We start from the raw sequence: 15,420 nt of genomic DNA on the forward strand, positions 1-15,420 counted from the left end.
GGGTAGAGAGATAGAGAGATAGATAGAGAGCGATATAGAGAGAAAGGAAGAGATAGAGAGGGACAAAGAGAGATAGAGAGTAATAGAGAGAGATAGGGAGGAATAGGGAGAGATAGAGAAAGGTAGAAAAGGATAGGGAGAGATAGAGAGATAGAGAGGGATCGAGAGCGATAGAGAGCAAAATAGAGAGGTAGAGATAGAATGGGATAGAGAGGGATAGAGAGCGAGATAAAGAGGGATAGAGAGAGCTAGAGAGGGATAGAGACACATAGAGAGATAGAGTGACACATAGAGAGATATTAGACACATAGAGAGATAGAGAGAGACAGAGAGACACATTGTGAGATAGAGACAGATAGAGAGACTCATTGCGAGATAGAGAGACATATAGAGATATAGAGAGACATATAGAGATATAGAGACACATAGAGCGACAGAGAGAGAGAGACACATAGAGAGATATAGAGATATAGAGTGACACATAAAGAGATAGAGAGGTAGAGAGAGATAGAGAGACACATAGAGAGATAGAGAGAGATAGAGAGAGTTGTAGAGACAGAGATATAGAGAGATAGAGAGACACATAGAGAGAGGTATAGAGAGATATAGAGAGAGAACGTCATCGTCATCTTCATAACTAACACGTCATCGTCGCTGGCCAGTGGCCACATCGAACAGTCCGATACTCCTAAGAAAGATGTTCTACACACTATACTCGGCTTACAAACCAGAATCCCGCCATAAACCTCGAAGCTTGCCGGGAAGGCGCTCTCCCCTTCTCCTCCTCTCTCTCTAGCCTCTCTCTCTATCCTCTTTCCAACCTCTCTCTAACCTCTCTCTAACCTCTCTCTAGCCTCTCTCTATACTTCACCCCTCGGCCGGCGGAGAAGCGGTCGTCGATCGAGAATGAGCTACGCGGCGTTCAAGATGATGCACTACGCGACGGGGATCGAGAACTGCGCGTCGGGCTATATAACCCACTTGCCGTCGGATTTTGCCGCTCGAATCCCTTCTGCGGTGGCCGACGATCTCGATGCGGACCTTCCCGTCTCCAGAATTGCTGGTCCTTTTCCGAATCTGGTGGTGACGGCCGGGAACGTTCTTGAGGTTTACGTTGTCAGGGTTCAGGAAGATGAGGGGAGGCTCGCCCGTGCTGGCGCCGATGCCCGTCGTGGTGGGGTTATGGACGGGATTGCGGGTGCCGGGCTCGAACTCGTTTGCCATTATAGGTGCGCTTTGTTTCGTGGAAATGTCTGTGTTTTTTCTTTTTTTTTTTGTTATTGGCCTCTGTTGAACGCGGATTAGATGTGTTTTGTTTAAGAGGCTTTGTTTGTTGTAGGATTTTTTATTTGGAGTTTGTAGTCGCTGTTTCATGGAAATGTCTGTGCTTTTTTTGTTTAAATGTTTTTGGAACATGAATTTGATAGAGACATTTGGTTACGAGCCTTTGTTTGTGCTGGAGTTTTTTATTTGGAGTTTGTAGTCACTGTTTCATGGAAATGTCTATGCTTTATTTGTTTTAATATCTTTGGAACATGAATTAGATAGAGGCATTTGATTATGAGCCTTTGTTTGCGGTAGAATTCTTTATTTGGAGTTTTTAGTCACTGTTTCATGGAAATGTCTGTGCTTTTTTTGTTTAAATATCTTTGAAACATGAATTAGATAGAGGCGTTTGATTAAGAGCCTTTATTTGTGCTAGAATTTTTTATTTGGAGTTTTTAGTCACTCTTTCATGGCAATGTCTGTGCTTTTTTTGTTTAAATGTCTTTGGAACATGAATTTGATGGAGACATTTGGTTAGGAGCCTTTGTTTGCGGTAGAATTCTTTAAGTGGAGTTTGTAGTCACTGTTTCATGGAAATGCCTGTGTTTTTTTTTGTTTTTTATCTCTGTGGAATTCGACAGATTCGAGGGATTTGACGAGCTTTTATTTCTGGCAGAATTTTTTTGTTTGGAGTTCTTAGTCTATGTCTCAAAGAAACGTCTGTCCTTTTTTTCGTTAAATATCTGTGGGACACGGAATTGAAGGATTTGACGATATTTTATTTCTGGAAAGAATTTTTATTCGGACGTTTTTCTTGGAAACGTCTTTCCCGTGTTCATTAAAAATCTCTGTGGAACACAAAATTAGAGTCAATTTTCTTTTGTAATATGGCGTACTACATGCGAGTTTTGGTTCTTCTACTGTCTTTTATTTGGACTTAGTAGTCAGTGTTTCATGGAAATGTCTGGGCACTTTTCATAAAAACTATGAACGGGTCACGAATTAGACAAGAGTTTATTTTGTGCTGTGGCGTACTACAGACGAGCTTTTGATTCACCTAGAATTGTTTATTTGGACTTCTCAGTCTACTCTACTGACTTTAAATAATGTTATCACTAATCCACTTTGTTTGTCATTCTGACGCAAACTTCCTCCTTTCCCGAGGATAGAAATTTGTACTGGGAACATTTAAAGAACATTCGAGTTCTGGATAAGCTTGGCCGTTTCCAAGCAAGTGAGTGATTGATAGAATTAATACCGTCACATACGTTAATTTTTTATACATTTCTTAGAGTATGAAGGGATAAACATCCAAAATCCGATTAATTATCAAACTCCATTCTCTATCAGATTGCATCAGTTACATAGGTTTGGTTTGGTACATTCGTTTATTTTTGTGTGGGGAAAGTTTCAGTAATATCCAGGTTTTGTACAGAATGAAGAGTAATGTAATGAGGTGAAAGGGGTTCCGTGAGAATCTATATTTCAAAGAAGGATGAGATGGTTCCCAGAAGCCACGGCAGAGTGTGTTCTGTGCGCATGGGGTGGAGAATAACGCTCCCATCTCTTCTTTAAAGCTGCATTTGCCTGCAAAGTGTGGACTTACCTGTCAACAAAAGGGTGGTTTTCTCCTCATAAAAAACCTTCTGGGACTCTACTGTGCAGTGCAGCCAGGGGGCAGGAGGAGCGAGGTCAGCCAGGCTGCATGGGACAACATGATTGTATCGAAATGAGGTTATTTCAAGGGAGGGGAGGTGTTGCAGGACAGCATCACATTAGCCGTGGAGAGTGTTCCCTCTTCTTTGTGAAGAGGGATGTGAACATAGGGTGTAAGGCCCTTCAGGTCTCGTTTGTATACATTGTCCAAATTTATAAATCTATCACATCAGGAGGATCAATGATCTCTGTTGATCTTCCCCTCATTATTAAATAAAAGGAGTTTCAGTCAATATACCTGTAACACTCTTATCTCCGAGTTTCTCAGGTCCTGTGCTTTAGAGTTTTAGCTCTTAGATTAAATACTATGAGATAATTAATTCAGGAAAGGAGTCTTTTTTTCCAAACTTTTTCTGGCAAAAACACTTTTTAGATCCAGCTTGTGATTTGCAATTGGGACGCCTTTCCTTTTATTTTGTGTTACCCATTTAGCTAAATTTTGTTCTATTTTGATGTCTAACCCATTGCAATAGTCTTTCCTCATGCTTGTTTGCATTTGGTTTTCCTTAAATAAATTAATGTCAAACATTTGTTTAACAAAGTGTCAAAGATCTGAGTTCTGAACGTTAGCCTGTTAACTTATTGATTTATTGTAAAGTTATCGTGTTACTTTCTACGTCTGGCATATATTTGCGTCTCAATACTTTATCTGCTGTCTCTTGGAGTAAACGAGGTTACATACCTGTCAGTCATCGCATAACACGAATTTTGTGCTATATCTGGTAGCATTTATCGTGTTTATCAATTTTTCCAAAACCAATTCATCATGTTTATCTCAAACATGAAACAGAAACTTAAAATGATCCATTGGCGACAATTCTTTAACTACCTTAAAGCGTTGTGAAAAATTTCCTGCTCAATTCATTTTGAGGACACCTTTGGTTGTAAACGCCAATGGGGAATAGCATGTTTCTATAATAAGGTTTTCATGGTCATTTGTACCTTGGGCACTCTTGATACAATCCCAACAAGAGAAGAAATGTCGTACGTTATTTTACGGGACTTTGCTAGTTATATGCTTTAATTTGTTTCTAGTTTATGGCAAAAGTTTTATTGTTACAAATGTTGTATATACTCTAGTATTCATGAACACGCAAGTATTGTCTATGGATGGGAAAAATTGTCACCGTCATCCAAAAACCTGTAATTTTCATCATCGTTGTCATTATGGGCAGCATTAACGGTGAAAATTTTGTTGTAGTCTGATGGATTCTTTTAAAAAACGTATCTTAAGAGACACATTAGGCAGGCTCGACAGCATGATACATGTGCGGGGAAGCTCGCACATGAGGAGAGCGTCGAGATCTTTTTTCAAAAATGTGGTCAGGTCGGGAGTGACGGAGTAGCTGGAGTGGGAGAGGCTGCAGTCGGGAGGGAGGCCTCCAGAGCGGAGATCCTCAGTTTGTCGTTTTTAGACTATTCTGCTCCTTTAGTGCGAGATACAATTGATTATACTGCTTGGACTTGAAGTCATTTTCCGCTCATTTGGTATTTCTTTTCAAGAAAGGTCACACCAAAGTTCTTGATACTGCCTTGGCGCATCATAGTCATCATCATCCTGCCGCCAACGAATGGCAACGGCAGTTTCACATATTGTCATCTGAGAGAGGTTTGCCAAGTGACGATGATGAGAGTCAATGATGAGGCAAAATCTTCATCGTCATTGTCATGCTATCATGGATAGGATACTAATGACGATGATGATGATGATTTGATCATTGTCATTGTCATCTTGGTGAGTATGAATGACTGGAAGGAGGATGACTCATTATCGTCCTCTCATATCATTACCGCCGATGGTGAACACCAATATTATCTTCTCGTTAACTTTTTGATATATATATATATATTTTTAATTTGAAAGATTGATATTTTCTTGTTATGTCCAGTTTTTTTTCTATGATTAGTCAATGTGCGCATTACAGGTCTTTTATTTCTCTTTATCCTACTAGAATACCCAACAAATCTGATAAATGTCACTGATGGCTCTTTGGGCCTCTAGGTTGCACGGAAATGTTGATTCAATGTCTATTCTATCCCCTGGGACAGACAATCGGTCCAAAGAAAGAGATTCAATTGTTCTCGCCTTCCAAGATGCAAAAATTTCTGTTTTGGAGTACAACGATGAAATCCATGGATTGTGTACGAGGTATGCCTAGAATTGTTGTATTAGTCTCTTTCATTTCTGTAGAATCCCATTTTCTAGAGGGATGGGTAAAGATGCTTCAAACCAGAATTACCTAAATTGTTTTATCCTCTTCTTACATTTGGATTTGATCAAACCTGGTGGCATAGTGATGTTAATGGTTTGACCACTTTTGAAAAAAAATGCCCACACGTCTTTCGTGGGCCTTCCTATTCCTGCTTTTTATTATGTTGTGGCTATTGATGGGATGTCCTTCTATTAAGATTTAATTTCTTAGTAGTAAGTTGTATTCTTTTGCAGTTCAATGCATTGTTTTGAGGGACCGGAGTGGAATTACCTGAAGAGAGGCAAAGAGTCATATGCTAGGGGTCCTGTAGTCAAGTCCGATCCCCAAGGACGGTGTGGTGGAGCTCTCATTTATGACCTGCAAATGGTTATCCTTAAGGCCGCTCAGGTGCAGTCATCTTCTACCAAGTTTTCCTACAAAAGTTCTCTCTTACCTTATTCTTAAGTTTCTTTTAGATCCTTTTCCTTCAACGATGAACTTTACTGACCATAACGTGAGATGAGTCTCAAAACTTGACGGTCTTCTTGTGGCCTTTTACATGACCAAACATCAAGTTTCATGATATATCCATCGTGTAATATCCATTGCTTTCGCATTATTGAGCCTGTTGGCATTGGCTCGACGAAATTTCCATCCTCTGTAGTTTCTCATTAAGTTTAAACGATCAGTTCTTGCTTAAGTTTTTTTTTAGTTTTCAAAAAAAAAAACTTTGAGTCTGGAGTCAGTTCGTGATAACTTTGATAACATGTCGGCTGCAGATTTCTATCTGTATACGATGACATTTATTTATTGCTTTGGATTTTCTTGTCATTGATTTGAATCTGTTGGCGTTGGTTAGTTGAATCACATTTCCCTTCTTCAATTGGTATTTCATTCAAATTAAGCAAACAGCTCTGGTGTTACATGACTGGCGTAGATTTCTATCTTCATGTGATCACATCCTTTTTATTGTTTTCGATTTGTATTCCATGGAGTTAATGCTAATTGGTTGTGACCTGCCTTCATCTTAGGTTGGCCACGGTCTAGGCGGAGAGGAAGAAGTTTCTGCATCTGGCTGGCCCTTCTCGGTTTCTTTTGAGTCTTCGTACATTATTAACTTGAGGGAGCTCGATATCAAGCATATTAAGGATTTCACATTTGTTCATGGTACTTGTGATTCACGCTTGATATTTTGTTAATTGAAATTATGTGTAGCTTCTATAGTTGGTGGTTACCCCCATAATTCATTGAATGCCCATTTGGTAAAGTTTTTATTTTCTTGTATTTTCCATTTTCATTCATAGAAAAATCTGCTGGACGGAATTCTGTGGATTCTTTTGACTTGAGAAGGAAGCAAATCGTCACTCACACGAAGTTAAAGAAATTGAAATTGAGTGGGAACCGGAATTTTGCTTTATATTCACTCTGTTGCATGTAGATTTTCTCTTGTGCCAATTGACCTTCTGTCACAAGGACAGGATGGCGGGAAGAAGACTCGTGAATGAACAAATGACAAAAAGGTTATCTATTACTCACAAAAGTGTAGAATATATACAACCAGAGATACGATGGGTAGCCATAAAAGCGATATATCTGCCAAGCGTTGATTCATGTTGATGTAGATGATCCCTTGAATCCAGGCCTCATGCTTTTCTTTGATTCATGGTAGTCAATCTCGAGATGCTGAACCTGATCATGTGGGAGACTACAGGCGGATATATATGTTTTCAAAAGTTATCTAAGGCGGTCACTCGACAAAGTGGTTCATGGAGGATATATTATCCTAGCCAAATTGTCTGGGCCTAATGAGGGGGATTCTAGTTCTTGAAGAATACCCCAAATCTAGAGAACTTCATATATGCCATGTGCAAGGGCTCTAAATTCAGTCTCTGTACTGGATTGAGAAACACCATTTTCAGAAAAAAACATTTGTTTCTTGCTGCACCAGGTATCGTGATTGCCATGCAAAAGTGAGCAATAGCCGGTAGGGGATCTGCAGTCAACCTTTGATCCAGCATGATCCGAATCAGCATAAATTTTTGAGAGTCGATGGTTTACGTTGCTGGAAATTAAGGTCAATCCCAACCGCCTCCGTCAAGTACCAATGCATTTGATGCGCAGCCTGCAAGTAAGACAGTTTTGGTTGATGGATTAATTGGTAAATAATATATATATTTTTGACGAAATTGGCAAAGAATATTGACAGAGTAGGAGACATTTGGCTGGGTGTGTGCGAAATAGATAAGTTTACCAATCATACTTTGATAGGAAAAATGTATCCATATCTGTGTCAGTGTCATCACATTTAAGTTAACAATATACGTCTATAGGGCTATATGTAGAGGTTGTCATTGGAGGTGTCCGGTGTCATCCAGTAAATCATAATTATATTTTTGTTTGGAGAGAGTGATATTGCTGGATATTCCTAGATGTCCGAAGAATGTAAAATGACCTTAGATTTTAATGTCAAAATGGAAATGAAGCTGCTGCCACAATTTGGTGATTCCAGAGGAATCATTCCTTGTGTAATAATGTCATCAACATAGAGGATCAAAATGACCACATTCCCAGATGAGGTATGTGGGCAAAAAAGGAGGATGATTGCCGTTGCATTGGCAATATATATGTTTTCTCTTGGCTTGAGTAAAACTCTCAAAGCAGGCTCGGGGATAATTTCAGACCATGTAGCACTTTTTTTAGACGACAATCTTGTCCTGTGGAGCTATAATTTTCAGAAGTTGGCTTCATTTAATCTTGTTTAATTCACGATGGAAAGAAAACATTTCTGACATTTAACGGGTGGAGATCCTAGTGTTGATTGGCCACAATGAAATGAGAATTCTGGCACTTTTTGTCTCGGCTACGAAGCCAAATGTTTCCACATAGTCAATGCCTTATTTTTGGGCATATCAGTGCGCAACCCATCTAGCTTTGTACCAGTTAAGTTGACCACTTGCAGTATATACTTCACGGTATAGAGCCAATTGGTATCGAATCGGAGTCTTCCTTGCAAGGAGAGGTAGTTAACGCCCAAGTGATACGGCAACACCACAATGAAGTTGTATTCAAGGGAGGGGCTGCCTCGATGAACAGTGATCTGCAGAATGTGGAAAGGTTTATTTCCTGCTGGTTTTCAATGGAGTTTAAGGTGGGAAGCGGACCAACCTGATCTTTCATGTATTTCACGTTCAAATATACTAGCTGAGGGTTGATCATTGATCTTGAGCGATCTTCCTCTTTTCTTAAAAAAATTCATTGCTCGAGTTAATTATGAATGGGTGAAAACCAGTTATTTGATAGCCCTTGAAACATCTGCTCCTTTTTTATGAATAGGATATATTGAACCGGTTATGGTGATTTTACATGAAAAAGAACTTACATGGGCTGGGCGTCTCTCATGGAAAAGACACACGTGCATGTTATCTGCGCTTAGCATCAATACGACTCTGAAACAACATCCTATTATTTGGTCTGCCGTGGTGAGTTTTAGCTTAATTATTTATTTATCGTTACGATATGCTTATGACGTTCTTATGTTTGTCATTGTTGTACCTTTTATGACAGAAGTTACTGTTTACGATAAAATTTGCTTGACGATGATAATTCTAATTTATCATGATCAAGTTTGTTCATCTCTATTTCTCTCATGATTCGAATCTGCATTTCTTGGCCACACAAATTTATTCATGAGCGTAGACTCCTTTCATTAAGGTTAATGACATAGGCCAGTTGTTTCTTGTTTTTCTTTATGGATGGACCTCCATAATTATCATTTCTTGAAAAGGTCTGCTTATCTTAAATCTTGAAAATCCAACAGAATATGCATTCATGTTAACTTTTATTTAATCTTGGCTTGCCAGAGTCTTCCTCATGATGCATACCAACTTCTACCGGTGCCTGCACCCATTGGCGGTGTTCTTGTAATTTGTGCAAATTCTATTATCTATCACAGTCAGGTCAGGTGATGAATAATATGTATATTCATCAAGTATATTGCCTCTGCAGTCCACTAGTCTTTTCTTTCCTATTGTCTTTTTTTGCTTCACATAATTTTTATTTTCTTCAGTCATCTTCCTGCGCACTGGGTCTGAACAGCTTCAATGTTCCTGCAGAAAACAGGTCTTCTCTTCTATTATTAGCTGCATACGGTTTTTTTTCTCTAATATTATATTTTGCCATTTTCCTCCATACCTTATCTCTGTTATTCTTAGCTGATCCAGAACAATTAATGCTAATGATATTGCTTTCCTTGGTTGAATATGATTTCATCCCTTTCTGATTCGATCCCTAATCCCCTAACCTCCTCTTAGGGGTTGTCGTGTCTTTTCCCTTATGCTTGTCTCCCTTTAAATAGGGTTCCCTCCCTTTTGGAGGACAGCACGAGAAGTGTATGTTATTGGAAGTACCTGTCCTTTCTCCCCTCTACGTCCAAACCTCATCCCTCCCCCTGTGATCCCTGTCCCTCGCGATTGTTCTCCTCTTCACCCCGTCTTCAGGCGGCTCGTCCTCGCCCAATCCCTATCCCTCTCCTCGACCATTCCCATTCTCCTCTTCATCCCGGGAAATCTCTTTATCATCGCATTACATTTGGGACCACATGTCCCGATTGGGATCATATCACTTTCCTATGTTTTAAGCGTTTTAGTAAAGTTTGGATGTGAACAAGATGCCTTGTTATAATTAATGATGAATAAGGTTTTCCCAGATGAGAGATATCAAACTAGATACTTTGTATTACGCAGGATCAATTCAACTTCAATTGATTTTTCCCATGTTGCATTTGCCTACAAAATTTTCTGATTAGGGCATGACGATCTTGGTTATCCTCAACTTTAGGTTTGGGAAAAAATTCCTTTGATTTTCTCCCACGTAGACTTGTATCGTGACTGATCATTTAACTGGCCCTGCAATTTTTACAAGTGGCATCAAATTTTTATTCAATGTTGCCCTGGTTATGTTCCATCCATTGCTCATTTTCAATGATGTCTGCCTAAAGCTTTGAGGGCATTAATAGAATACATCAAGGGAAGTGGTGAGTGTGCTGTAGCAAAGGAGCCTGTGACAAGAAATAAAGTTTTATTGGGGATTTAGTTTCATTTTAATTCACTTTGATTGCCATTCAATGGGATTGCCTTTCGATGGAACGTTGGAGATTTAGTGTAAGGTTTAGTTATTGTACAACTTTACAAATTTGTTTTTTACATTTCCTAACTTCAACATTGTCATATTGTATATATCCGCTTACTTTCTTTGCTGAAGATCACAAAGAGTAACAGTTGACAGGCCTCCAAAATCATAAGGGCTTCTTGTTAACCGCTGTATCATTGGTGCATCTCTAGTTGCCATTGACACTGTCTAAGGTTTGGAAAGGAAAACATCATCGTACCTCATATTAGGATTTGAGATAAGTACCAGTTACCAGATTGGGCCCATTATTACTAAATCATATGGTGCCGAGAATGAGGAAGACATGAAAAGAGGGCCATAATATTGAACATGAGTTCACGGATGACCCAATACTGGATCAGAAAGGAAAATATAAAGACAAAGAGATGTAATACAGATGCCTCTATCTAACACTTCTTAATGTAGCATCTTGTGCTATCATGATTTAAATAACGAAATGTTGTCTCCTAATCCTTCATTATAGTGACATCAATCAGAAAGGATGCCCAGATGTCGTGAACTATTTTCATGAGTTCTATCTAAATATGAATTAAGTATTTCATGTCTAGATGGCATGAATGTTTTCTAGTTATGCTATTGTCCTGATTTTCTTAAGTTTCCCAAGTGACCTTTTTCTTCTTTGCCATCATTGTTTGTGTTCAAGAATGCATATCATACAATGCGTCAAAGAATTTATTTACCCTTTTCTAATATACGAAAGGATTTCTTGTTATACATAACCTTGTTTCATTTCAGTTCTGACATGCCACGCACAAATTTTTCCGTGGAGCTAGATGCGGCAAGGGCAACATGGCTATCTCGTGATGTTGCGATATTGTCAGCAAAAAATGGTGAACTACTATTGCTTACGCTCATTTATGATGGAAGGTAGACCATTTTGTTCTGATGGGCTTTGATATGTTTCAATATTGTTACTATAACTCTAAACCTTTTTTTTATTTTGGGAAGAGTCGTCCAGAGACTTGATCTTGCGAAGTCCAAAGCCTCTGTACTAGCCTCAGTAAGTTAAAGAAAGACACATTTTTCAATTCACGAAGAGAAGCACTTTAGTCTTCGTATCACATAGTTTTACTTTTGTCTTGATGGGAATTTAGGCTCTAATTTTCTTTGTTTTTTCAAAGGGCATTGCCACAATTGGCGATGCATTTTTCTTCTTGGGCAGCCATTTGGGTGATAGCATTCTTGTGCAGTACACTTCTGGGACATCCTCGAGCTCTGTCAATGGAATGGATGAGGTTGTTCCTCCTATCTCTTCCAAAATTTCGCCCTCATTGAAATAATGCATAACAGATTCTGCGTCTTATTTAATTTGCTTTTCTTGTATGTTTTATATTTCTATCTCTTGCATTTTATAGTTGAAAGAATTCTTTTACTCCTTTTGAATAGTTATAGCCATCCTTTTAGGAGGGTAGACAAGAAGTAAATCTAAGTTGAGTTGTTCTCTTTGTCTCCTCCATGCGATGCCCATCCCGACAGTGACCCTTTCTCTGAGTGACATCCATTCAAGCAGCCCCTCTCGTCTCCTCTTGCCAGCATCCATCTGGACATTCCCTCCCGCTGCCAATGATCATTCTGGTGCCCTTTGCCTCTCTTCCCCTCTACCTGATAAGAACTTGTGGGTTCTTACCTCAGATTGTTCCATCATTGTAAATCAAGCTAGTTTTTTTTTTGAAGAAATGTAAATCAAGCTAGTGAAAGGTTAAATCAGGCTACAGCTACTTGCTTGTTTTTTCCTTCGAGAAACTTTTGTTTGCTGGCCTGAAAACAAATGCCATATTTGACAGCTTGGTTATGCCATGATAATTCGGTTATTGCATATTAAATAACAGCTTGGTGTAGCCCTCTTCTTGTGTCAGAATAGCTAAATCAGATTAAAGGGGCCTGCTTTGTGATGATAACGATTCTGGGACCACTAACCAATCCGCGTTGAAAGATTTGGACTTATGAATCAAGCAGCGAAGTCTGCTTATGTTGGAATCGTCATGGGAAGGACTAAGAATATTAAGGGCCAATTCACAAGCTGCAAATTGCTGATAAAATGTCCTCATTGTGGGGGCAGTGAGGACTTATCAAAGGAAGAGATCCAAGCATGCTGGGAAGACCTGAATGGGTGCTAATTAATGAGGGGCGTGTCAACCAGGCTATAAATAAGACAAAAAGAAGGGAATCCACAGATCAAAAATTCAAATTTCATGAAGCGTGGAGTAGGCAGCGGTGGCACAGCTGAGAACTGGATCAGCAGGGAGGAGTTCCTGGCTGCCAGAGGGAATGATATACCATCAGGTTCCCCCTGCCAATTTGTATCTTTTCCTATATTTCTTCTCTTACAGTTGATCCTCGTCTATTGGACGATGGATCATTAGTTTTCTTGTATTGATATTATCTATCTGTGAGAACTTATGTTGGAACTCAGATTGAGACCGCAAGGACTTTTCCCCTAATTGATCGAAATTCTCAGTGATATAGTTGGGGCAAGGGAACGGTCTGACCAAAGTTCAGTCAAACCAGACCATATTGAGACCGTCCTTTTTAGAGTAGACTGAACTTCTGGTCCGATCTGGCTTGTTTGTCAGACCGGCGAAAAGACTGAAAGAGAATTACTATTATCATTATTATTCTTTTTTGAACTATAACAAGGGATAAACACCCGACAAATCGGTGAACCTTCCATCAGGACCTTGCAGGCCCTTCACCCTCCGTTCAATCATCTTCAAAATCTCCCTTCACCTCCCATCGCTTGAGAGGACCATGCTGCCTTAAGTCCTTCCGCTTCATGTATAGCTCCATCTGTAGAAGCCCTTCTTCCTCTGAAAAACACCTCATTTCTATGCAACCAGATGGCCCACAACACGGCTTGTGCTCGGCCACCTTGTTTCCTATTCCCTCGCTATTCTGTGCCGAGTCCCAAAAAGCCAGTTCAGATGTCACCTTCATCCTTGAGAGTCTCTGGCTGGCCCAAACCGTGCGAGCAAAGGAGCATTCAAAGAAAAGATGGTTGCAATCTTCTTCCTCATTTAAGCATAGCACGCATTGCGACTTAGTATCTGGGTATAGCCTTTTGCGAAAGACTTTTGTCATTAATCTTTTTCTTGTTAGCAGCCATCCAAAAAACCTCACCTTCACTGGGTCTTTTTGGCGCCATATGAACCTGCATGCGCTGACTAATGCCATACCTTCCTCTTGCCCCTCCGGTATCATCACATAAGCCTTCTGGACCGAGAAGGGGCCATTTGTCCACGCCCAACTGTCTTGTTCCCCATCTTCTGGTAGTAACTGGAGTAGGGATACAGTCGGGGGAATATCTCACTAAAGTTGTCCCGTGGCGACCATGCATCTCTCCAGTATTGGAATGTCGCCCATCGCCTAACTTGGCCAAAAAAAAGCCTCGCCCTCTTGGAAAGACCTGTCTCAGCCCTTGTCTGAACGGCGATGCTCCATGATACGGATGTCTTTCTGTCCCAATTGAGTCCCCTACCATAGATGTCACACAATAAATTGATGACCAAAGCCTCTCGTGGATTCTTAATTCGCTCGACCCATTTGGTTTGTAGTGTCGTGTTCATACTCTGCATGTGTAGGACCCCCAGACCTCCCATCTTTATGGGACGACATACCTTATTCCATGCCACCATCGCAAGGATGGCCCAGATCCTCTCCATAGAAAGCGCCTCATCATGCCTTCTATTCTCTTCCCGGCTCCCATGGGCATCTTGAACACTGAGAGATAGAAAATCGGAATGGATGATAAGACTGACTTCAGCAGCGCCAATTGTTCCCCTCTCGATAACACTTTTGCTTGCCAGCCGTCGAGTCGTCTTTCCACCTTCTCAATGACCGGTTTCCAATCAGCTTTCGTCATCCTCTGTCTGTCAGTGATAGGCCCAGATATCTCATTGAAAGTCGCCCAATTGGTGTTCTCAGAATCTCCGCACACTGTGCCTCCTCTTCTGGCGATAGCCCATTGCACATAAAAGCTGATTTGCTCCTGTTTATTTGAAGTCCAGAGAAATCTGCAAAAAGATAAATTATTGTTAAGGAGGAAGAGAAGAAGATAATGACATAACCCCTAAGAGTGTACATAGGGTATATATACCCTAAGAGAGAGAGAGAGTGATAATAGGGAGTAGTATCTCACTAACACCCCCCCCCGCAAGTGAAGTATGGATGTCGTCCATGCCGAGCTTGGACACTGCATGCTGGAGAAGTGGTCGAGAAAGTCCCTTGGCCTACAACTTAGCCGAGCCGACACACAGCCCTTTCCACTGCGCATTTATCGAACAAAGGTTATCTTCAGATAAAGAATCCGTGGTGAACTGTCCCATACCTTCTGCGTGTCTCATGTGTGTGGAACCAGGTCTTTTTCGGTTCCAGCTTAACTGAAGTAGGTAGGGCCGCTCCCGCTTTCGCGCATGTGACCCTTACTTCGTAACTTTTGCCGGGGTCTTACGGTCTCTGAGAGAGAGGGGATAACCACCTAACTAAAGAAGAATAGTGCTCTTTATAAGAGTAGGCGTGGAGAGCTTTTTGCGGGGAAACTTGCAAGTAATGTTTGGGGGGAGGCGGGCGTCGACCCAACATTATGAGTATTCGGACTATAACAGTTCCGATGAACAGTCACTCACTTTTGACAGTTATACGATTCCAGAAGATGATCCAGAATTGGGTCAATCACGTTTATTAGAAGTGGACAATAGTGTGGTTGTACCAGCCAAAACTCATCTACGTATGATTGTAACACCTGCTGATGTACTTCATAGTTGGGCTGTACCTTCCTCAGGTGTCAAATGTGATGCTGTACCTGGTCATTCAAATCAGACCTCCATTTTGGTGAGGACATCGGCGGCTTGATCAGCTGAGGCAACAAATTCCAGATCAAAGATCCCCTCGTCCATGCGCTCCTTGAAGAAGTAGCGGTGGAGTTCCATGTGCTTGATCCGGCCCTGCTGACCAGGGTTCTTGGCCAGAGCAATTGCCGACTTGTTGTCGCAATAGAAGTGGATCGGGCCAGAATACTCCACACGAAGATCATGGAGGATCCCGTAAATCCACTGGCCTTCAG

The 15,420-nt window shown here is 40.6% G+C and overlaps 1 protein-coding gene across 3 annotated transcripts in view; it reads left to right on the forward strand.

Annotated features, from left to right (window-relative positions):
* The first annotated feature begins 695 nt into the window (after nucleotides 1-695).
* CPSF160 (cleavage and polyadenylation specificity factor 160) overlaps nucleotides 696-15,420 on the forward strand; it is a 64,673-nt gene continuing 49,948 nt past the window's right edge. For 2 of the 3 annotated variants that reach the window (XM_078591870.1, XM_078591869.1), the window contains exons 1-10: nucleotides 696-1,229; nucleotides 4,985-5,131; nucleotides 5,429-5,582; nucleotides 6,206-6,341; nucleotides 8,508-8,653; nucleotides 9,035-9,130; nucleotides 9,241-9,293; nucleotides 11,097-11,228; nucleotides 11,310-11,361; nucleotides 11,483-11,596. In XM_078591870.1, the coding sequence (XP_078447996.1) occupies nucleotides 907-1,229; nucleotides 4,985-5,131; nucleotides 5,429-5,582; nucleotides 6,206-6,341; nucleotides 8,508-8,653; nucleotides 9,035-9,130; nucleotides 9,241-9,293; nucleotides 11,097-11,228; nucleotides 11,310-11,361; nucleotides 11,483-11,596 (1,353 nt within the window). In that variant the 5' untranslated portion in view covers nucleotides 696-906. The remainder of the gene's footprint in view (nucleotides 1,230-4,984; nucleotides 5,132-5,428; nucleotides 5,583-6,205; nucleotides 6,342-8,507; nucleotides 8,654-9,034; nucleotides 9,131-9,240; nucleotides 9,294-11,096; nucleotides 11,229-11,309; nucleotides 11,362-11,482; nucleotides 11,597-15,420) is intronic. The other variant, XM_078591868.1, reaches the window with a different exon arrangement.

This window comes from Wolffia australiana, chromosome 2 (genome assembly GCF_029677425.1).
Source record: "Wolffia australiana isolate 7733 chromosome 2, ASM2967742v1".
NCBI lineage: Eukaryota > Viridiplantae > Streptophyta > Magnoliopsida > Alismatales > Araceae > Wolffia > Wolffia australiana.